At 31.4% G+C, this 23,189-nt stretch overlaps 5 protein-coding genes across 8 annotated transcripts; 2 read left to right on the forward strand and 3 right to left on the reverse strand.

Moving 5' to 3' along the window:
• Positions 1 to 29: 29 nt before the first annotated feature.
• Positions 30 to 4,656, forward strand: LOC123671163 (THAP domain-containing protein 1-like). The gene is made up of 5 exons (XM_045604864.1): positions 30 to 302; positions 354 to 592; positions 966 to 1,134; positions 1,191 to 1,425; positions 1,639 to 4,656. Exons 1-5 carry the CDS (start codon positions 232 to 234, stop codon positions 1,804 to 1,806), a joined length of 882 nt encoding a protein of 293 aa, XP_045460820.1. The 5' UTR covers positions 30 to 231; the 3' UTR covers positions 1,807 to 4,656.
• Positions 4,657 to 6,209: 1,553 nt separating this feature from the next.
• Positions 6,210 to 8,424, reverse strand: LOC123671161. Its single transcript, XM_045604862.1, has one exon. The coding sequence runs from the start codon at positions 8,330 to 8,332 to the stop codon at positions 6,515 to 6,517; it is 1,818 nt and encodes a 605-aa protein (XP_045460818.1). The 5' UTR covers positions 8,333 to 8,424; the 3' UTR covers positions 6,210 to 6,514.
• A 256-nt stretch (positions 8,425 to 8,680) lies between these two features.
• On the forward strand, positions 8,681 to 9,407 carry LOC123671164 (39S ribosomal protein L32, mitochondrial). Its single transcript, XM_045604865.1, has one exon. It carries the CDS (start codon positions 8,763 to 8,765, stop codon positions 9,354 to 9,356), a length of 594 nt encoding a protein of 197 aa, XP_045460821.1. The 5' UTR covers positions 8,681 to 8,762; the 3' UTR covers positions 9,357 to 9,407.
• A 142-nt stretch (positions 9,408 to 9,549) lies between these two features.
• On the reverse strand, positions 9,550 to 18,769 carry LOC123671160 (dynamin-like). Of its 4 annotated transcripts, none has more exons than XM_045604860.1 (5): positions 18,574 to 18,769; positions 18,344 to 18,510; positions 15,971 to 17,780; positions 15,540 to 15,596; positions 9,550 to 11,211 (listed from the first exon to the last, which is right to left on the reverse strand). In XM_045604860.1, the coding sequence occupies exons 3-5, from the start codon at positions 17,703 to 17,705 to the stop codon at positions 10,439 to 10,441; spliced, it is 2,565 nt and encodes an 854-aa protein (XP_045460816.1). In that variant the 5' UTR covers positions 17,706 to 17,780; positions 18,344 to 18,510; positions 18,574 to 18,769; the 3' UTR covers positions 9,550 to 10,438. The 4 variants fall into 4 exon arrangements, with proteins under 4 accessions (XP_045460816.1, XP_045460814.1, XP_045460817.1 ...); XM_045604858.1 differs by having other exon boundaries at positions 15,971 to 17,765; positions 18,574 to 18,767; XM_045604861.1 differs by lacking the exon at positions 15,540 to 15,596 and having other exon boundaries at positions 15,971 to 17,765; positions 18,574 to 18,766.
• Positions 18,770 to 19,267: 498 nt separating this feature from the next.
• Positions 19,268 to 22,794, reverse strand: LOC123671174 (RNA-binding protein 1). Its single transcript, XM_045604879.1, has 3 exons — positions 22,213 to 22,794; positions 21,916 to 22,005; positions 19,268 to 19,624 (listed from the first exon to the last, which is right to left on the reverse strand). The coding sequence occupies exons 1-3, from the start codon at positions 22,419 to 22,421 to the stop codon at positions 19,537 to 19,539; spliced, it is 387 nt and encodes a 128-aa protein (XP_045460835.1). The 5' UTR covers positions 22,422 to 22,794; the 3' UTR covers positions 19,268 to 19,536.
• Between the last annotated feature and the right edge of the window lie 395 nt (positions 22,795 to 23,189).

Here is a 23,189-nt window from a genome sequence, read left to right on the forward strand (position 1 = left end):
AATCATAAAAAGTATATCTGAATCATAGACCTATAATAACATGGACTAAGTGTTAGAGAGAGACCATTGATATCGGTGTATTGTGACAAGGATGAAAGTTTAAAGGCAAAACATTGGATTTCTGAACTAATTGTATGTGTTTTCTTGTGGTGATTTTTCATTTTTAAACAATTTATTGAGTGTTTGTTGGTGTTCTGGTGCTTATTTTTGAACTAATAAACAATTTCAAATATGCCTTCTTCGTGTGCTTCTTATAATTGTGTTGTGAGATTCAAAAAAGAGTCGGGAGTGAAATTTCATAGGTAAGTAAACATGAAGTAATATATCATTTATTTTCTTGAATATTTTCACAGGTTTCCGAAAAATGAAGTGCTGAAACAGAAATGGGTCATGGCAATGAGGAGGAAAGACTACAAACCTTCTGCCACAGCCGTAATTTGTAGCCATCACTTTAAAACTGAGGACTATTATATAAATGACTATGGAACGAAAAAGTTGAAGAAAGGAGCTATACCATCGGTTTTTAATTTTCCAAATCATCTTGTCAAGAAAGAAAATACAAGGAGAAAGTTGATTAAAGATTTCACTGAAAGTAAGTTGTTGCTGTATCCTTCAAATTGAAAAAAATTATTTTTGTTTTTAAGTTTAGGAACCCAAAAAGAATAAGTGTTAGGTATATATAGTTATGAGCATGTGGGATATCATAGTTCCTTGATTTGCTATGAATTTTTTTCTGAAATTCATTATTATTTATTATTAACATACAGAGTGTATCGCTGTAATCATAGCCACTCTCTTGTCGAACTGCTTTGTAATTCTATATTTGTAAAGGTCATGTATATGCTATTCAATGGAATATACTGTTCAAATAGTTATATTTTTATGCCTTTCTGATTATTTGCAACTTTGCTTTTTACCATTTGATGTAAACATTCATATTTTTTTTTTCATTTAATGTATTCCAGATACTTCTCCCGTATCTACTGTTCCTAATATTCCAAACTCGAACTTGACTTCTACCGAAGGTTCTGGAATAATTCATGTTGAAGAACAACTTCATATTCCCTCTACCTCTATCACCACTGTTAGACACGAATTAACTCCTCTCAAATCTGAGACAAATATAAGAAAAAGGTAAATAAACAAAAATTTGAAATTTCATGTATGTAAATATTTTTCATTCTTTTCAGAAAGAGAAATCCTGTTAATGTGGGAGATTTCGAAGAAAAAGATCTTGAATGTCCAAGAAAACAGAATAAATATTGGAATATTTCCCAGACAGTAATAAAGAAATACAGGAAAACAAACAAATATCTCCACTGCAAATTACACAGGAGAAATAAAAAAATTACTGATCTCAATAGTCTGCTTGATGAGCTAAAAAGCAGACATCATATTTCTTCTGAAACATCAATAATACTGAAGGTATTTAGTATTGAGGAATGCGGTATTGTATAATTGTAGTTCAACAAATTTTTAAAGCATGAAAAAGAAGAAGAGAATATACATATTTTTTTTTAGCTTTCTTGCTTCTTTGAATGAGGTCTTTTTGGTCTATTATTTCAAATAATGAACTTTTGGACTCCCTCAAGGAAATATATAATTCAAAACCTCTTAATTTCATAGTTAATGTTTCAGAATAAAAAAGACTTGTATGCCTGGCGTCCAGAGGATTTCCCATCAACTATAAGAGCTATTTGCATGAAATTAGATGAAAAAATCAGCTGCTATACATCATTAATTCTTTTAGAACCTGTTGTGAAACAGGTTTTATGTATGGTAGTGACCAAAAATTCAAGAATTTGAACAAATTTATTTCTTGGAAACTTGACAATCATATATTTTTCCGATATAATAATAATCATATTTATCGGTTTTATAACGTCTTTCATTGTCCAATGCCTAATTTTCATTTTCATTCTTCTGACGATCATACAATTATGACAATGACAACAAATTTTGCTACAATGATACTGAATACAAGGAAGTCCTAGCTCTCATAGCATTGGTTTTTTCTTCAATAATTTTATTTGGATTTTGGAAGTAATTATCCTGCATTTGAATAAGATGATTATTATAATTTTTTATGACGAAAGAGGAAATAATAAACCAAAGTAGGAAATTTGCAGTGCTTTCTTTAAATTTTATTAGCTTGCATTTTTTATTGTTATTCTTAATTTTTATTATTCTGCATGATGGAATGTTCTGAAGGTAATTGCCGGCCTAATTTGGAAGGAAGAAAAACATATTTATTTTCAGAGGCCATAAGAGTTCTGATTTTTTATTTATACAAAAGATTAAATTAATTTTGATTTCCTATAGGAATGTGTTCCGGAAGCAGAAAAGCAACTCCTTTCTAGGCAGTTGGAAGGTAGAAAAGGAAAATTTCCTCCAGAGTTGAGAAGTTTCGCTCTCACTCTCAATTTTTATTCCTCATCTGCCTACAATTATATTAGAACCACTTTTGGAAAGGATTCGCTGCCACATCCTCAAACATTATTAAAATGGTGCAGTTCAGTTGATGGCTCACCGGGGTATACAGTAGAGGCTATAAGAGCTGTCAAAATCAGGGTTGAGGTAGAAAAAAAGAAGGGGAAACAATTGCTAGCTGGATTGGTAATGGACGAAATGTCGATCAAAGAGCATGTGGAATGGACAGGATCGAGGCATGTAGGATATATTAATTTTGGAACGGGAATTGAAGATAGCGATGGCATTCCTAGGGCCAAAAATGCACTAGTGTTTATGCTTGTTGCATTAAATGCTCGATGGAAAGTTCCCATTGCTTATTTTTTAATTGATGCTCTAACTGCTGAACAAAAAGCAAATCTAGTAAAAGGTTGCTTGATACAATTGGAAGACACAGGAGTTATTATAAAGAGTTTGACATTTGATGGAATAACTTCAAATATGTCCATGTGCAGTATTCTAGGAGCAAATTTGAGCTGGCCAGACATAAAGCCATATTTTCTGCATCCCATTAAACGTCATAAAATTCATGTAATTCTGGATCCCTGCCATATGGTTAAATTATGCCGTAACACTCTTGGTGATTGGGGCTTTTTTTACAATGAAGAAAATGAAAAAATTAATTTTAATTTTTTCTCAGAACTGGTCAAACTTCAAAACCAATCTGGACTTCATGCAGCTACTAAGATTCGGAACAGGCATTTAAATTACCAAAAAGAAAAAATGAAAGTAAAATTAGCAGTGGAAATGTTTAGTTCAAGTGTTGCTGATGCTCTAGAATATTGTAATAAGGATTTACATATTCCACAATTCCAAGGATGTCAACCCCTTGTTGATTATTGCAGAAAAATGAACACTATTTTTGATATTTTGAACAGTAGGAATTTTTTAAACAAAATCATATCCAAGAAACCTCTATGCATAGAGAATGAAAATTTCATAAAAGAAACCATAGAAAGTTCTATAAAATATTTGAGTTGTATCAAGGATAAAACAGGAAATTTGATCATTAATTCTCGAAGGAAAACAGGCTTCATTGGTCTAATAATTTGTTTAATCAGTGTCCGAAATATATTCGATGATCTAATAAAAACAAAAAAATTAAAATTCCTTTGTACTTACAAACTGAGTCAAGACCATATAGAAATGTTTTTTTCTATAATGAGATCTCGAGGAGGTTTCAACAATAATCCCACAGCAAAACAGTTTGAAGGGGCTTATAAAAGGGTCTTGATTCATTGTGAATTAGTGTCACCAGAAAGTGCAAATTGCTTGGCACAAGATAAAACAAGCATTTTAAATGTTACATCTTCCACCTATATGATGAACACAAATTCATTAGATTCATTGAATGTTGATGATCTTGAAGTCAATGATTTTAACACATATTTACCATTTAAAGAAATTTCAAATTGTGCTTATTTTGCCGATATAATTGAATATATTGCTGGATTCATAAGTAAAAGGATGATGAGGCTTATTAATTGCAATATTTGTGCTAAATCACTCACTTCTGCCAATACAGCCTCAGCACTTTTAATAAGAAAAAATAGAGGAGGGCTGTGTAAACCTTCTTCGGATGTTGTAAAAATATGTATAATGGCAGAAAGTGTAATAAAAACAATGAGTAACTTTTCTGAGGCTAACATAATAAATAAAATGATAATGCTTTGTCTAAGAAAAATAAACTTGAATAAAATCTTTACAGAGCTCACTGAGCACTCAATGGAGCAAGACCCACTTCAAGGTCATAACTTACAATTAGTTAAATTAATTTTGAAAAATTATCTAACCATACGTCTCCATCATATTAATAACACGTCCAATGAAGTTGAGTCAAGGATAAGAAGTACATTGACAAAAATAATTCATTTTAAACATCAATAACAGTTTCATGATAAGGGTTTGAAATAACAAATTTTGTATATGTGGTTATCATAGAGATCTATATTAATTTCATAAAATGGGTTATTTCGAATCCTTATTACTATTATGAAACTGTTATTGTATTGTATATTTCACCTGAATATTACACACCTTTTGCCTGTAACTTCGTCTGCAGGAAGGATTTTATAATATGTCTAGATTTTGCAATTGAGGATCTCTCTATGAATAAATATGTTTAATTAATTCTCATGTTTTATACATTTTTAATACTTTCATATAATAAACACGTACGTATTACTATTTTATTAATTTTTAATACCTTCATATCTATTACACCTTTATTAATTCTTGTAATCAGAAGTATAAGTGTTCTTCAGACAGATAATAGCTATCATGCGACAATTGTACCTATATGACGGGAATCTTAATATAAAAAGGATTTTATTTAATTCAGGGATTTTTGATGTTTTAATCTCTGTTCCTTTGCCTAATCTAATTATGCTTGATGACATTCATGAAAGTATAGTATGAGTTTTTCCTTCAACTACCAACCTTTATAAATACCTTTGTTTATTATTTCTAATAATGAATCTTTGGTATTCTATGAGAAAAAAAAATCAACCCGTTTACGTGTTGAATACAAAAATTTGTCTTTCCATCTATATCTAGAAACTATAAAAACAAAAATTGTTATCTATATCGCATTTACCCTCCTGGTTCAAGAACACGATCCAAAAATTTTAAAAGCTAAAAATTAAAGAAACAAATTCAATAATCTTCTCAAAAATCTCTCGAAAACTTGACAAACAATTATGATATTGAGGACATGTGTACCTTTTACAATGATAATGAATACCCTTCTTAGATCCGGAGTTTTGAATTTTTCATCATTCTAGATTCGAAACAAATATGCCCGGATTCGAATCCGTCCGCCAGATATATTTATCATATTTTTTTATATTGATATTTATTTTATATTTTTTTATTTTGTCAAAAAAAAATAATAAAGCATCGTATAATATTTGAAGTAACTTTTTACACCAAAAGACAAAAGGAAAATGTATATTGAAATGAAAAAGACTTTCCTATAATAAAGTCCGCCCCCTTCAATAGGAAAAAAAACAATACTATTCATCCCCAATAACACTCAGTTTATTTTTCAAAAATGTTCAAGCCATTTCGTTCTACAGGCAACAGATATCAAATTTTAAAAATTTCATAAATGCTCTTTTTGTAGGTGTTATTTATTAATCACAAATTTTTAAATGTCTAAGGTTCCTACACTTGTAGCTATATGATATCGAATATAAATTTAATTATCTATTATATTGTTCATATACTGAACCCCCTGAAAACTCAAGAATAGAAATAAAAAATATTTTCTATCAGATCGAACACTCAATTAAATTCGCTTTTCTTTTGAAGAAATTTGAAATATTATAAAAATATGTCCCTAAACATTACCAAATGTGTTTCATTTAGCTATTTCAATAATCAACTCATGCGAAAAACTCAATATTTCTCCAAAAAAAAATTAAAAACGCGCTATTCCAATAGCCATATCAAGCTCTTTCAATTCTAATTCCATCCGAATAACTCAATATTTCTCATTGAAAAAATTAAAAACACTTTATTCCCATAGCCATTTAGCTATTTCAATAATCAACTCATGCGAAAAACTCAATATTTCTCCAAAAAAAAAATTAAAACGCGCTATTCCCTTAGTAAATTCGCGTTTTCTGCCTTTCTACTTCCTTCCTTCACAACACCTCTCTCTCTTCGATAGTCCGCAGAGCGCAGTGAGTAGAAGCCACGTGAGGCTTGGTCCATGTTATTATAGGTCTATGATCTGAATAATAATAATAGCCCACAGGTGCTATTACCCGTAATTGGTGCGTTATTTATATACACAAAATATGTATTTTATTATTCCCTATAAACGTATAATAAAATTAGATACACATAAAAACGTTTTTATTGAAAAATGAGTTAAAGAAAAGTAAAATATAGATATACAATCCAAAAAAAAAAAAAAGTGAAAAATAGAAACAATAACAATAAACATTTATCACAATCTTTGATAAAATGAAAGATACAATCAACATGATTTTTTTCCATATAAATCCTTGATATCTGCAACTTAATTACAACTAGACGACTAGATTATCATGTTTGAAGGTATTTTACTAAAAAACGAAATATTCAGATCTCCAAAAAACGTTATCTTCATAAATATTTTCTTTTTCAATAACCTCACTATTCCCTTGTAAATTCCAGAATAATTTTGAAACATCAATATAAATCCTCGTACACCAATAGCTAGCAAAATTTCAATATTGATATCGCCATGGAATAAGCTTCCTTTAGAATTCTTTATGATTAGCATTGTTTTTTCTGAATACTTTTTAATGATTCTTATTATTCTATCACTTAGATTAGACTGATTGGAGCAAAATTCTTTATGATAATTTTTTAACTCCATAAAAGCACAATGAAATTTCATAGCTAAATAAATCATGCTTTGAAAATATATTTTCAAAATTGTTTCTTCATTATTATAGTGAGTGCTAAAAATAACTTTGCTGAAGTAAAAACTGGCAGAGCTAAATTTCATAACATTTGTCAAGTATGTTCCTGGAGAACTGTAAAGATTATCATTCCATAACTTTAATTTATCTCTCAAAATTAATTTTTTTTTACTAAATCCTATACTAACTTCTTTAGTACATAAATTAAATGTATAGCCACAGTAGGGCAGCTCTACATTCATACTATTGAATAAATTGGAAAATATTTTATCTTCGTTCAAAACATGAGATTGGGTCAGAATTGAAACAAAGTTTTCAACATTTTCTCTCTTTGTTGAACAGAATATGTAGTCATCAACGAAACGATGGAAGAAAAAGGTCCCAATCATACAGTTTTTCAGAAGATTTTGATCAATAAGAAAAAGATAGTAAAGGTCACATAAAAGTGAAGAAAGTCTATCGCCTTGTAATAAACCATGACACCATCTTAGTATAATTCTTCTTTTAGCATTATGTCTTTTAAAAGATATATACTGCTTTTTAACTCTATTTATTATATTATTCTTATCTTCATCTGTTAGAACCCTCCTTGGTATTGCTTCAATCAGCCAGCACAATTTATTTATATTAATACTACCAAATGAATCTTTAACATCAACTTTTATCCCATAAATCATTTGGAAACCAGATTTTTCAACAAATTCTGCCCAAGATTTATGGAGACTTGGATTCACTCTCTTTTCTTTAAGGTATAGTTTTAGCTTGTTCTTTATTTGTTTTATGTATTGGAAACTTTCAACGGATTCATTTTTTCGGAAATAACATATAATCGGCCGATAGCTTAAACTATCACAATTTTCTTTCGGTAATATTCTAAGAGCTCCTCTAGGTAATTCATCGGCATATTTATCTTTTAATTTAACATGTTTCTTTGAAACCAATTCATCGAAAACCTTATTTTGGAAGCATTGCCATTCACATTTGAGAACCAAATCAGTTCTATAAGATTTGCCATTAAACACTGGGAAGAAATGTCTCTTAATAAAAGGTTTGATACATTTCTCTAATAAGTACAAATTAACATCTCTTAAAATTTCAAGAAAATCGTCTTCTTTTTCAATGTTATCAGACCACTCAAATTTTCTTTCAAAGTCTTTACATAGTAAGGAAATATGTACAAATTCCCTCAGCCTATGATTCAAAATTCTGTCTACAATCTGAACGAATAATTTCTTATTTTTTCTACAACCAAAGAAATGCATTGGAATAATTTCACGAACAACAGATTTGATGTTGTCTTTGGACTTAATAGTTGCAGAATTTCTTTTAAAATCGTTTCTTATGGAGATCAAGGACTGCTTCATTTTCTTGTTCAATTTACGAAATGCAAAAAATTTATATTCTTTGGAATATAAATGTAACGGATATCTTATATTATTATTTGCCATTTATTGTTTACCTATTGGTTAAACCTAAATTGATAAAAGATATATCTTCAGATGAAGATACAAAAATGTTTATAACGAATTTACCCGGTAATTTCAAACAATGCTGCCAATTATATATTTAGTGTTCTGTGCTGCCAATATTAAGATTTATACTTTCCTGTTTCCTCTATCCTATGACCACCAAATAATTGTAGTATGTAATTGAGGACAGAGGTACTTTTTCCAGAATTGAAAATTTGTCTGCACGCCGATAAACTATTTAACTGGAATTAATACACAGACGCTAAAATCCATCATTTTCGATAAAGTTCTGTTGAATAAAAACCAACATATTAAATATAAGACTCTGTGCTATGCACTGGCCTTCTATGGTGCTATACTATAACCTAATTCGGAACCTAACAAACCAAATGAGTAAATAACCAATAAAATGGTTTCTTCATTGATTTCTCGATTGAGTAATTCCATCTTGAAGTTGGAACAAACTTTAAACTTAATTTTAGGGTTTAATAGGCTACCTCCTCCTGCTTATTGTTTGGCTTCTATAGAAACCAACCGAGTCCAACCCAAGGAACCATTTTCTTTGGAAAGCCTCATTGGAAATGGATTTTTGTGGGCTGTTCCTAAACATAGGAGAACAATTGAGAAAAGGCTAAAGATGAAGTACGGATCTCCTAAATATGTAATGAAAATTTTACAACCCAAAACCAATATCAGAATTTGTAACGCTTGCGGAGATCATCATGAAATAGGAATTCTTTGTCCTACATGTTATAAAAGGATAATGAATGAAACAAAGGATATGAAAGAAGCAATACAGGAAAAACTTGGACTACAACCTATAGAAAAAGAAGTGGTTGTATTGTATGAAAATGAGAAAAGTACTTTAGAAGGGGAATATGAAGGTCAGCCTATAGTAGAAATGAAGAAGCCAAGACCTTCATGGTTCAGTAAAAATCTTTTGCAGCAAACTACTCAACAGCCTGCAACTACAAAAGATGTTGAACCATCTGGTCTAAGCTAAATATCTAGTTTATATCAGAAAATCTGTTAGTATCAATAAATATAAACTTTAGATGGGTTTTTTTATCCCACCTGAAATGATAACATTTTTGTGTTCAATAAAATATTTTCCTTTTTTCCAAAATAAAATCTTCAAGAAAAGAAGTAAAAGGTATCAAAAAAATTTTTTTTATTAGGGATAAATGAAATATCTGTCAGCAAACACCTATTTAATACTCATACTGCATATAATGAATTGAACAATTTATTATTACAGCTACTGCTAATACGTTTACAATCAATGTGTAGGTAATATCGATCAATTTGGGCTTGTGAATATATATTTCTTCCAACTAATCTTGTAATTACTATTGAAGCAATACACATCTCACAAGAGCTCTAAACTATTTCCAAAGTACAAAAATAATATGAAAGTTTTCAAACAAATTATGCAGATTTGTATCAGATATTTTTAATACATTTTATAAGATGCAATACTATATTTTCATAAAAATCACTTTAATATACAAAAATATACATACTTCATCAAAACTCAACAGCAAATTGTGAATCTGTTTAGAAAAATTAGAACTGTGGTTTTAAACTACAAAACAATGATTCATTTCAATATCACTTGTTTCTTAAACACTTATGAAAAATTAACCTAAGGTCTACATAAGTGCACTTTTTTAATATTATTCAGCAAATCTAATTTTCTACCCAGCACATATATTTCGTACATTTGGTATTTGTCTCACTACACATTCAGAATGGATGAATCGATTATTGTTTCTAGATTTACTCAGTTCCAAATCTAAAACATCCACATTTTCTAGGTAATACTTTTTCCATAAATAAATTCAGAAATTCTAATTTTTGCTGAATAACATGCCATAGCTTAGCATTATATATTTTTGGTAGTATATAAGTTTCATATATAAATAAAAGGAGATAGTTACTAATTGTAGTATCTTTTATAATACACTTTTTATAAAAATAATATAGTTCTGCACATTGGATATAAATATTCCTCATTGTCACGTTTAATTTTTTAGTATCAAGTGTGCTTACACTGTAGACTTTGATTCGCACCAACTTTACAATTTAACGCCTTGTAGGAATGAGTGGAGGTGGGAGAGCACCAGGTCCTGGTCTGTTTGGGAGCATTGGAGGGGGAGCCCCCGCGCCTGGTCTACTTGGAATAATAGGAACTGGTCTATTTGTTGAGGGAGGTGGCGGGGGCGCCCTAGAAGCGACAGAAGACATTGTTGGAGGAGCTTTCCTAACTCCACCAGGGCTTGGTGGGGACAGTCTAGGATTACCAACACTTCCTAACCAATCGTTCTTAACTGGTGGCGGTACTGGAGTGGAGACGGTTGCCATAGAAATATCTCCAATGATTCTCAAAGCTTCCTTGCAAGCGTGATACATTTTAATCATTTCTTCCCGTTTTTGGGCTTCATGAGGTGCTTCTTCCATGAGTTGGGATTGATCCCCACTAGCGTAAATATGAGCTAAAAGTTCCCCATTAATGAAATCCTTACAATTGTTGATGATCATGTACATGATGGTTTTCGGCACTAAATCTTTTGTTGTTTTCGTTACTATCTTCATATAACTATCCACCAAGTTCCTTATTGTTTCAACTTGTCTTTCTAGCTGGGGATCCATAGAACTGGTGATATTTTCACCTGGATTGTCTTGGTTTTCTTGTTCTACTTGCTTCTCTGGATAAACCCCAGCACGGAGGAAGGAAGCCTTCCATGAATCCACTTCATCGACTGTTTCACAGCTTAATTCCAGTTGTTTGAAATCCTTGTAAACATTCCTGCCTTCTGGATTGAAAAGGGCGAACATGTGTCTTCTCGACATGAAACCTAAAAATTTTTATTGAATCAAAAACTTTGAGCATTTAATGAACTGCACAAAATTATATTCTGATTGTTCTAATTTTTAAGGAACATTTTTCATGAAAATGTACTCAGTGACATTAGAAGTAATACACATATATAATATAATTTGGCAATCTATACATACAATAGAAAAACATACAAAAGTTTTTTTTGGATTTTTGTCTGTCTTTACAAGCTAATTTTTGAAAGTGAAAGGATTTTGTTACGGTTTTCACACGTATTTATCTTATTTTTGAGCAATAGTTCAACAAAATCAAAGTATTAGACTTATGGACAGTTGCACCATTTGCCTAAACATTGATCAAAATTTAAACATTGATTACTTTCCGATTTCTTAAGAGAAATCAGATTTCTTAAGAGAAATCAGAAAGTAATCAATGTTTAAATTTTGAATCAATGTTCAGGCAAATGGTGCGACTAGCCATTAGACTTATGATTCAGTGAGATAGAAAAAAAACGTAAATTGTGAAAATTTTAGAGAGGTCAAAATCAGCACTCGGTTTTCTCGATTTGTTTATTGATCACCTTTGTTTTTTCTTGCTTGGTGGATGTTGGGCAGTATTATGTTCTGGCTTTGTGTATTGCTAAGCGATAGGTAGAAGATAGATAGAATTTTTCAAAATTTTCGTCTTTTGTTCGCTTGTATTGGGTTTTTCACCATAATTTGACCCCCCCTTTAATTTTGTTACTAGAAGAGATACAAAAAAATGTTTTCTACAAAAGTTTCATGAAATCGACTGGTGCTTTTTAAAATGATTTCACAAAACAAAATATATACAGAGTGGGCAACATATTGATAGCAACTTCATTTTTTCAAATGGAACACCCTGTATCTTTTTCTATATTTGACTAGCTCTTTTTCCCCTGATTTCGAATATATAAAATATGTTTGGCCTATCTTTCTTATTCTGAGTAGCACAGAGGTTCAAATTTTAAGAACCACCTAAGTAATCCGTTTTCAATTGGAAGACTGCGATAATTCAGAATGCCCTTTTTTGAATTCAACGATTTATAACATAGAGCTACACAGAAGCGGAAAAATTTGAAATATTTTCGCTTTATGTGGCGAACAATAAAAATGAGAAAGCTACAAGGAGGGAATATATGAAGTTGCATCCAAATGATCCAATTCCAATTTTTAGTGAAAAACGTATGTCATATCGTTGCCAACGAGATAACTCAAAAAAGGGTATTTTGAGTTATCGCAGCCTTCCACTCGAAAACTGATTACTTAGCTTGCCAGGTGGTTCTTAAAATTTGAAACTCTGTGGTACTCAGAATAAGAGAGATAGGCCAAACATATTTATATATTCGAAATCAAGGGAAAAAGAGCTAATCAAATATAGAAAAATATACAGGACGTTCCATTTGATAAAATGAAGTTGCTATCAATATGTTGCCCACCCTATATTTCATTTTGTGAAATCATTTTAAAAAACACTGGTCGATTTCGTTAAACTTTTGTAGAAAACATTTTTTTGTACCTCTTTTATTAACAAAGTTAAAGGGGGGGTTAAATTATAGTGAAAAACCCGGTACATTAGGCTCATTCTGGAGGCTGTATTGCAATGATTTTGGATGAAAGGAAAAAACGTTAAAAGTCAAACTAGTAATCAATGTGTTAGGCGATATTGTAAATAAGTGTATCTCTAGACATTGACGATATGTGATTACTAATGTCTTGTTGTGACACTCCCTCATCTCAAATTTGGTGGTTTGATTGGGCCAAAATTTGTGGAGGTCATACTGCCAGAAGTGATGATCATCACATAGGCAATAGCCCTATAAACCGTTCCCTCAACACTTCTTCATAAATGCATCTCAACCGAAAGCACCTCTTTTGTTCATCATGTTACACCTCTAATGTCACCGAAAAGTACAACAACAATTATACAACATGATCCCCCAAAATATTTATTCAATTGAGTCAAAATCTTTCATCAGATTAATCCTGGATTTGATAAAAACCATTCAATGAAAATATTCATTAGTAGGGAATGAATCAGATTCATTTCCATTACAATTTCTTTATTATAAATCGTTTGATTAATAATAAAAAATTTTCAACTACTATATTATTGTAGTAACCAACCCTACCCTATACAAAGAGAAAAGATGATTCCCAATATCACTCCATGCTAAGCTGATAACTCCTAAGCTCTTCCTAATAACTACCCAAAAAATTGTCATGGTCATCAATTGAACTGTTAGTAGTAGTTAGAGGAGTTCATAAAATCATTTTATAGGAATTGATTAGTAAATATGGGATATGTCCACCGTGAAAAGAAGAAAATAACAATCCACCTAGGTAAATGTATATTAAAAAAAAATAAGATGTGGTGAATAATATTTTTGTTCAATCAATAATATGAAGCATTCAAACTCCTTCAGAATAATTACAAGGAACATATTTTTCGTTATCTACAGACCCATAATAACAAAGCTACAAACCAAACTCCAGAGGCAATAAAGGAGGGGAAGCAGAAAATTCACTGTTAGGCATGTCTCAACAGGTCAGCTTCAACCTTAACACTTACCCGAATAAAACATTGATAAGGGACGAGGGTGTTGACGAATCATTGTATTATTATTCCCAAACGCGTCAGTATCTGCCAAAAAGTTTTGGGGATGTAGAGAAAAATAAATTTCCAACAGAATTCGATTAAAAAAAACTTTTTTGCTTTCAATTTATTAGAGATGAAAAAGAAATTATTTATTCCATGTTTAAACTTGACGTTTCGGTCTAAGTTCTCAAAAATCATCTCCATCAATATATTTGAAATTTAGTTATTAGCTTTGATAGGACTAATTAAAAAAAAAATAATATCAAAAGATTGCTGAAATTGTAATAACCACACTTTTTATCTTTATAAGCGTTTAACAAAGGTTTCAAAAACGATTTTGACATCTTCGGAAACATATTTCTGAACATGAAAACGTAGTTGTCGAAACATTAAATAAATGCTCATAAAGATTCTGTAAATCAGAATGTGATGACTACAACTTCAGTCGAATATTATGTTCAATGCTAACAGAAGGATTGTTGAAAAGCTTCTCCATCCTCAACGTGTCACAGTTTGGAGTGGTTTTTGAACTGGTAGTATGATTGAACCTTACTTATTCGGATATGGAACTGATGCAACTGTTACGGTGAATAGATTGCGCTACCGGGCCTCAAATGTGCGGATTGGTTATGGAAATGTTCATGAAAAGGATATTGTGCTGCAACCTTAGTCGTGGGGGCCATTTGGCTGATACAGTTTTCCATTGTTAATAAAATAAAATCTATTGATTTATCTTGAAATATACTTCTTTTTTATTTTCGAAATGAAACATCTCATTGAAAAACACTTTAATAAGAACTCAAATTTATTGTATTGCCTCCGAAGTAGGAGAATCTTCTGATAATACAACTAGCAGAATAATTTTTAAACGCCATTTCAGGAATCGACCTTCAGTTCTGAAACTGAAGCACAGGTTACCTTCTCGTGTGGTGATTTGAGTTTTGGTAAGAGAAATGATCAGTCGGATCCATATTAGGAAAATAAGTATGTTGTTCAATGATTTTCATTGGGTGTGAAATATTGTGATTTTATAGAAAATGCAGATTTCTACTGAATTTTTCTGCTTACAATATCGTTATAGAAACGAAGTAAAACCATAGTAAAAATTCTGTGGATAAGAGTGCAGTAGTCCCTAGTTCGCCCTTAATGATTTTGTCCAGAAATTCATTATCGCGGTGCAAAATCTATTCATTTTTTTCCACAAGTCTGGTCTTCTTGAATAAAAGACTATTTGACTGTATAAAAAATATTTCCCTATTTGATGACGTCTTTATAGATTGGAATTTTGAGGATGATATGCATTAATATAATAATAAATTATGTTGACACAGTTATTACACATATTTGTGAGTAGTAAAAGAATTGATTTGACAGTCTGGTAACAACAATTCCCTTCAATCATTGACGGCATGTCATTGTTAAAATAAATGGACTATATACCTGAGAGATGGACTATATACCATAGGTTACAACTATTTTTCCTAACTCCCACAAACTCTAAACTTCTGAGGGATCTCACAGAATCCTAGGCTACGAACATAAATTATAAACAATCTTTTTACCTCATTGTTTCAGAGTGAAATTTTGAATATTTTTTTTTATAAAAATGTAATTAGTTGGGACATCACAACTAATGTTCATTTGTTGGATTTGCATAAATTCTCCTTTTGAATACGGAACCTCAAAAAGACTGAATGAAAAAAAAAAAAGAACAAACAAGATACATACCTATTTGCATATCATCTAATATATCCGAAAAGATAGAACTTTTACGCCTATTTCGACCTATAAAATATGTTAGTAGACTATTAATTCTTCCATACTTTAATTGCACCTCAACAATGGAAAATGAAACAAACACCTTCCACAGTGGACCGATGGCTGATATCCATAAAAAGACAATCTTTCTTAACCACCACAAAGCATATATTAAAAACACTTATATATAGATGTCTGAGACAAGCAATCCTGTTCGAATGGAGCCACCAAAACCTATCCCAGGTTATATGATGAGTGTTTTGAATTGAACATTCTTATATTGAATTTGATATGTAATTGTGAACTCATTTAAATCTTAACTTAACCCATTTTTGGTATGGTATGTTATTCGACATGTGCACAAAAAGCATAAATCCCTTCTGGAATAGAATACAACCTACCTTGTTCAACATCCCTAAGCTTCAATCCATCCAGAGGTAGCATGAACTTCTTCTCTCTTTCGTCCTCATCTTTATACCAGGAAATACTCTCTGCCGTCAGAACAAACCAATAGTCTCTAGAGCCCCCTTTCATAATACCTAAATTGTGTATGCACATATAGCCTTTACGAATAACCTGGTTTCCAAGAGCACCGTGGGTTCCAGTCTTGACAGAGCTTTCAGACTGACTCTGTGCGTTGGCAAAACCAATGAAATCTTCGTGATTAGTGTTCATATAAGCTAGTTCGCAGTCTATAAGGAGGCAGATCTGATCCTTGCATCTCTGTTCTCTCTGTCTGACTTGAGTTGTTATGATCCTTTCCACCTCTTCCTTCAAACGAGGATATGCCATCATCTTCTCAGCACAATTTCGCACAACATTGGACAATTCTGTTACAACTAAATCGACGCATTTCAAACTAGGTTCTTTCAAACGACTTATTTGTTTCTTTACTATAGCCTCAAAAGCCATATCGGGCGTGAAAAGACCAACCCTTATACCATGGATATTACGGATGGCAAAAGCAATTTCCCTACGTAATTCTTTTTCATCAAACTCCATCTTGACTATTTCGAATGGAAATCGTTCATGAAACAGACGATTTATCTTAGCACCACCGGATAATTCATTTGTATTTATTTGTGCAGAACCTGATCCCTCTATTGTTCTCTCAAAATCCGTAGTTAGTTGTTGTACCATCTGGAGCATGGCTTTTGTTTTAATAGCTGGATCATCAGGTCGAAAATTTTTAAATTGGTCAACATCTTTCTCAAGGGTAAGAAGTTGTTTCTGTAGTTTGTCTCGAAGTCCAGGCAGTGTCTCTCTAATGTGATTTGTGAGTTGTTGGTTTAGAACACGTTGTAAATATGGGGTACCCAGTCTGTCCGCCAGGTGACGATAAGATGGATGACTCAGGAAAAATTTTCTTTCTGCAGCAAGAGCAGCATTTATATCTTTACGACCATCAATGTCTTTCTGTGATCGATTGACAACTCCGATATATCCTCTTCTTAGTGGAAGAAGTTTATTTTCCAAAATATCTCTAGCATCAGTACCTTCATCCATTAAATCTAATTTTGTTATTACACCTATTGTACGTATTCCTTGAGGATCTACTTCTTTTGACAGTTTCAAAGCATCAGAATTCGCTAAATCAGTATTAGCAGGTGTAACAGCAAGAATAAGGCAAGATTCCCTTTTAATAAACTGAAGAAGCATAGATCGTATTTGTTGTTCAATGTCGATAGGTTGATCACCTATAGGTACTTTTGTAAGACCAGGTAAGTCAATAAGAGTTAGATTCAATACATTAGGTGAATAAACTCTCAAGTTAATAGGAATGTTAGAAATACCCTTATTACTGCCAGTAACTCTATCTGTTTCTGCCTCAATTTCTCTACGAACTTCGTCAAAATCAACATACTTCTTCCCTTTGCAATGAAGGAACTCTGCATATTCAGTGTTACTGTTGATAAGTTGTAAAATCAAAGGACGACGGGTAACTATACCCGAACCCCTGGGAAGAAAATCTCTGCCTACGAAATTTTCAAGGACTGAACTTTTACCAGCCGATTGACCACCAATTACTGCGATTTGGGGCAGATCAAGAGTTAAATGAACACCGAGTTGTGTGAATGCATCTTGTAACTTATTGACAACAGGAATTAGTTGTTCCAAGCCTGGATTTCCAGCCATTGTTCTGGAATAATGGACTTAAATTGAGAGTAGGTGAAGGATTCTGTCAACTCCCAAAATCTAAAAAGTTAAAGTCTATCTGATTGAATTGTACACCTTCATCAATTTTTAGAAAGCTATTAATGGCATAAGTAAAGATACAATATAACTGAACATAGGCATAAATGAAATCATCGATGTATTTTATGCTACATGAAGTATAATTTGAAATAACACATTTTTTAACGATTCATTTCATTCAGACAAGTATTCAAAAGTATATTTTTCCTATTTCAATATATAAATTACTAGTCCAACCTTTTCTGAATGTTTAAAGAATAGAGATAAAAAGATATTTCAGATAAATTTGGATAAGGTCTTTGTTTATTTCAAAGTGTTTTTGAAGCCTATGATGTAAGTTTAGATGATTTTTTAGAAATATTGGACATTGCTGAGAAAGCCTATTACAAAGTGAATAAATAAAAGAATAGATGTTCACATAAAACAAATAACAGAAACTGTGGAAATGTCAAGGTTGCCCTTTGAATTAAATGTATACTAATAACTAAATACTCCACATAATATCGAAATTGGCCATCTAAAAGTACCAAAAATAGCATTTAGAAAAATCTTGGTACTTTGATATTATGTTTACTTACCTCCCCAAAACAAGGTTACCCAAAAAAATTTTCTAGTCAGGATAGGGTGAGTTTTGTATTCAAATAAATCCAATATGAAAAAATTTTCGAGATGAAATGTGGCTTAAATTTTGAAAAAAAAAATTACATTTTCCATAACACCTCCATCGTAACTTATGAATTTTCACCTAAAAATCGAGTGTAATCAACTTCACAAGAAACAAAACTTCATTCATTCACTGATTACATACTTCAAATTAGAACTTCCGACCTTCTTACTTCACTTTTTTATAGCATTATAAAAGTTGAAACTTCTCGTGATGTAAACAAAATATTACTTTTCGGTCTAATTATTTTGTTTGTGAAGTAATTAATGAAAATTTCAGGGCAATTGATAAAAAAATAAAGCTAGAGGATGACTAAGGTTATGAACCACAGAAATAAATTAACAATAATATTGGAATTCAAAATTCTTATCAGAAAATTCTAGGATAAGAATGATAGCATATATTTCTTAATTAAGCAGACACCTTTTTGTGAAATGCTAAGATAATATAATCAGATACTCTCAAAAAATATGAGTCATTCACCCCACATACTGCTTGTTATGGAATAGAGATTAATTCTTATTCTTCTTGGAAAATTATTTCAGCATAGTAAACGCTTAATATTAAAATTGAAACAGACTGTTTCCCAATTTGAAAACTACAATTCTTCGAGATGGAAAGAGCTAAAATTTTTACGAAAGCTGTATTATATTCACATTCATCTTTAATTAACTCAGTTCCATTTTTATGAAAGCAAAATTACAGAATTCGACCTACAAATTTTATAAATTCTTGGTAGTATCTGAATATATTCATTTTTTGAAAATTTATGGATATGATTCAAATGATGATTTTCAACATTTAATAAGAAAATAAGGATGAAAAACAACAAATATAGTTAAGTTTTTCAATTTTTTTTATTTTCTTAAATATACATTCCTCAGTATCAGGTCACAAATAAAAACATATTTGTATACAAAAAATGAAAATACTATCCCACCTATTTGAATAAACAAAAAGGAGGTTAAGTAGCTTAAAAATTAGTAGAAATCTTGATAGAAAGACTCTACAATTCACCATCAAATATGGCAAATATGGTTTAAACAAGTGTTTAATATGTACGATGTTGGGCTCTCAACTTTGTCCTTCGAAGTTGGTAATCAACGTTTATCGACGATCTCTTGAATCTGACCTGCTACGCCTATCCCTGCTTCTGGATCTAGATACAGAACGTGATCTCCTAGGCGATCTAGACCTACAAATTCAATATTAAATAAGAGATTTTTGTATAATAGAATTGGCTATTGATTTGATAGATATTTTTGTTGATCAATTCGTCACCCCAAACAGGACAACTCAATTTTACCAGAAAACTACAAACATGTTAGAGTGGAACTGTAGTTCCAAATTTCTATATACAAATATTGTAATTTCCAATAACGGAGTAACAAAACCATTTGTGTTAATTGATATACGACTGTCTAAACTAAATTCTTCACTAAAATGTTCGCCCATAACATCTTATAACCAGTTTCTTTAGATTTAATTCCATAAGAACTGGTAGGGTCAACTACTTGATACCCACAGAGATAATGACACCGATTAATGAAATATAGACTAGCTCTCTGAATATCCTTCGACTTGAAAATTTTAGATGTTCATCAAAGAAAGCCACTTTGTAAAGTATTGATTCTAGAGAAGAAAAAAATTGATAAAAAGTTTGTCTAGTACAAGCATAAATGGTATTCGAACTAAGTCAGAACATATACAAGATCAGATCTAGTTCTATAGGGGAGTTTCAGAACAATAAGATACTCTTAAATTGATTTAATTCTATCAGATATCAGAATGAGAATTCTGAAGGATCAAATTCAATAAAATATTTCGATTTTCAGCTAACCAAATACATTAAAAAAAGGTAATGTATGCCAGAAATGAAACAGTTGATTACCATGAGTATAAACATGTATCTTGAATTTACTGAAGAAGAAAACTGCTTTGAAAGTGACACTATTTTTCTGACAAACTAGATAAACAGGGATAATTACCTCAAAATGATCTCTGTGGGAAAAAAAGTATATTTTTCCATGTACGGTTCAGATGGTATATATATATATATATATATGAATATATATATTCTAATCAAGATCTTATTCAACTTATTTAGCCCAGAAATAACTTACTTCATCGGCTTAGCCAACCTAACTCAAATGAATTCAGAATCACTATTTGACAGTTACATTAAATATCATAGATTTTCTCACAAAAAAATATCGAGTGAAATGTCTAGGTTGAATATTTTAATGAAACTACAACAATTTAGGAACAAGCTATTGCTATGTGAAAATAAGAATTATACTCGGAACTTGTTGACAAGAAAAGCACAATATATGACTTACCTAAAATATGAAAACGGCAAATATTGATTCTGAATTTTGTATTGTATTGGAGATATTATCTGTTAAGATTCTAAAATCAAAAACTAGGAAAGGGCAAACATCCCCTTTCGATGCCTAAAACTTACGTAGGACCGTTGCTGAAGGTTGACAAAGTGTTGATAAAGAAAATTGTTGAGGTATTGTACAGTTGAGTTAGCAATAACCTGTACACCCATGCGAATGAAGTTGTTTTTTGATGAGGAAAAATTTTGTTGTTTGTAGGGAAGATGTTGATAGCAGTTGCTTAGTTGGTAGAGATGCCCTTAGCAGTTTTGTTTTGCAATTTTTGGAAGAATCTAAGCCGACAGCTGAAGATTTTCTGGTGGAAGCGATGTTGTTTAAGACCACTTTTCCTTAGGGGTCATTTGTAGCGCGGACCTCATTTAACCGACTTCATTTGGCTGTCTTTTGTAGATGACAGAAGTAGTGGTAGAACCCTAGCTGTTGTGTGGTATATAATTATTTATAGATGAGTTGTGTAGGCCGGGGTGCGTTGGGAGGGTTGGGTAGTCTCAGTCAGGGGGAGAAAACAACAGCAGTGACGTTGGCCTGTAATATCTGCCAAAAATGAAACTTAAAATTCTTTACAGGTTATTACATTCAAAAATACCTTGAAATCATATTCAACTAATACCTAAATATTTTCATCAAAAAAATATTGGCAAAATTTGGAATTCAGTGATTTTGAATTAACAATAACTTAAAAATCCTATTTAAACATAAAAATTTAAACATCCATGCAATTCCAGCAATGCACAACATTAATTATTTTATGTTGATCAAATGAAATGTCAAATTGCAGATAAACCAGAGAAGAATTTAAGAGATTTCACAACTTTATGAAACATTCAAATTTTATCACTTAGTTATATCCAAGATCAAAAAGTATGATTCTTCAATATCTCTAATTTGTGAAGAATAGACAATACACAATATTCGATACAATTGTAGTCATATACATATAAACATAATATATATCCTTTACGCCTAGGCGTGGGTGTCATTTCATAAAAATCAACATAAAATTTAATATGATACAGTGATATAATATGATTTCAAGAGAAGAAATAAAGGAAAAAAAGACAATTTTAAAGCGAATATAACATACCTTGAGTATCTAGAAGGTCCTCTTCTTCCACCTCCCCTTCTGGATCTTCCGTTAGACATTTCAACACGTACTCTTGTTCCACAACATCGACTGTAATTTATAATACAGATAATCTTGCAAGTTATCGAAATTGACATAGTCGAAATCAAACTCAAATGTTGAATCAAAGAATAAATCTATCATAATAATTAAACTTTCTCATAAAAAAGTTTCACACTTATTACCAGACCATTTGAAGTTTGAAATCGATCAGAAGGTAATGATAATTATGACAAACTTTTCAACAATTTTACTTACGTTCCGTCTAACCCCCTCACAGCGTCTTCGGCATCTCGAGAATCCTCAAATTCCACAAAAGCAAAACCTGGCGGATTTCGTGCAACCCAGACATTTCTGAGGGGACCATACTTGCTGAAAGCGCTTTCAATCTCATGCTTACTAGCAGAAGATCCTAGATTACCTACATATACTTTGCAGGAAAGATCCCATTCCCTATAGCGAGACATTATATTTGCTATTGATGATTAACGTTTTCTACCCTTCGGAAAATTTCAGATTAACACATTAAACAACACTTAAAACGCAATAAATTTGCGACATATACACTGTTCGGACATACACTGAATTTTTCAGTAGTGATAAAAAGATGTTGGGATGAAAGACGCTAACGAAAAGAACAGGAACGCCTAACAAATCGATTCAATGGTAAATCTTCATAGAATCTTCTATCAACATAGAATAATGGGAATGAAATTTCGTGAATTCCAGCTAAATAGAAAAGATTGACCCTTTTCATTGAAGTGATTGCGTTGAATTTCAGCACAATTTAATAGCGTCGTTAAAATTAATTTTATAATAATGAAGATTCTTGTCAACCTTTCAAAAAAACTCAATAATCTGTGCTTAAAGTGACATTTATATTGCACAATTTGACATCCCAACATTGCCAACTCAACATCCAAAATGAGCGTCATAGGCCTAATATCAAATCTATGAACGCTATCGAGTATCGGGACAAGGGGCCCGCAACGGATGTTATCGGGGTGCCAAAGTGTCCCTTTTCAATTTTTTTGCTAGTAAAATTAGTAAGGAAATATAGTAAACCTAAATGGATATTATGTAAGGGCATCACGTTCAAACGACTGCATCGAAATGGATAATTCTTTTTTGTTCCGTTCATTACTGCCATGAGAAGGTTAATACAACAAAATATTTTCGAAAGATCGTACGGAAAAGAAAAAAAGGCTTTCCTTTTTCCTCCGAGCTAATAATCA

Source organism: Harmonia axyridis, chromosome 1 (assembly GCF_914767665.1).
Source record: "Harmonia axyridis chromosome 1, icHarAxyr1.1, whole genome shotgun sequence".
Taxonomy (NCBI): Eukaryota; Metazoa; Arthropoda; class Insecta; order Coleoptera; family Coccinellidae; genus Harmonia; species Harmonia axyridis.

Bases quoted from the DNA above. Each gene is read 5' to 3' on its own strand.
- LOC123671163 (XM_045604864.1), top strand. From the start codon at position 232: ATGCCTTCTTCGTGTGCTTCTTATAATTGTGTTGTGAGATTCAAAAAA. The intron at 303-353 runs GTAAGTAAACAT...ATATTTTCACAG, and splicing joins TCGGGAGTGAAATTTCATAG to GTTTCCGAAAAATGAAGTGC. The intron at 1,426-1,638 runs GTATTTAGTATT...TTAATGTTTCAG, and splicing joins AAACATCAATAATACTGAAG to AATAAAAAAGACTTGTATGC.
- LOC123671161 (XM_045604862.1), bottom strand. From the start codon at position 8,332: ATGGCAAATAATAATATAAGATATCCGTTACATTTATATTCCAAAGAA.
- LOC123671164 (XM_045604865.1), top strand. From the start codon at position 8,763: ATGGTTTCTTCATTGATTTCTCGATTGAGTAATTCCATCTTGAAGTTG.
- LOC123671160 (XM_045604860.1), bottom strand. From the start codon at position 17,705: ATGGCTGGAAATCCAGGCTTGGAACAACTAATTCCTGTTGTCAATAAG. The intron at 15,597-15,970 runs GTAGGTTGTATT...CATATTTTATAG, and splicing joins GCTTAGGGATGTTGAACAAG to GTCGAAATAGGCGTAAAAGT. The intron at 11,212-15,539 runs GTATGTATCTTG...AAAAATTTTTAG, and splicing joins ATTAGATGATATGCAAATAG to GTTTCATGTCGAGAAGACAC.
- LOC123671174 (XM_045604879.1), bottom strand. From the start codon at position 22,421: ATGTCTCGCTATAGGGAATGGGATCTTTCCTGCAAAGTATATGTAGGT. The intron at 22,006-22,212 runs GTAAGTAAAATT...TATAAATTACAG, and splicing joins GTGAGGGGGTTAGACGGAAC to TCGATGTTGTGGAACAAGAG. The intron at 19,625-21,915 runs GTATGTTATATT...TTGAATTTGTAG, and splicing joins GGACCTTCTAGATACTCAAG to GTCTAGATCGCCTAGGAGAT.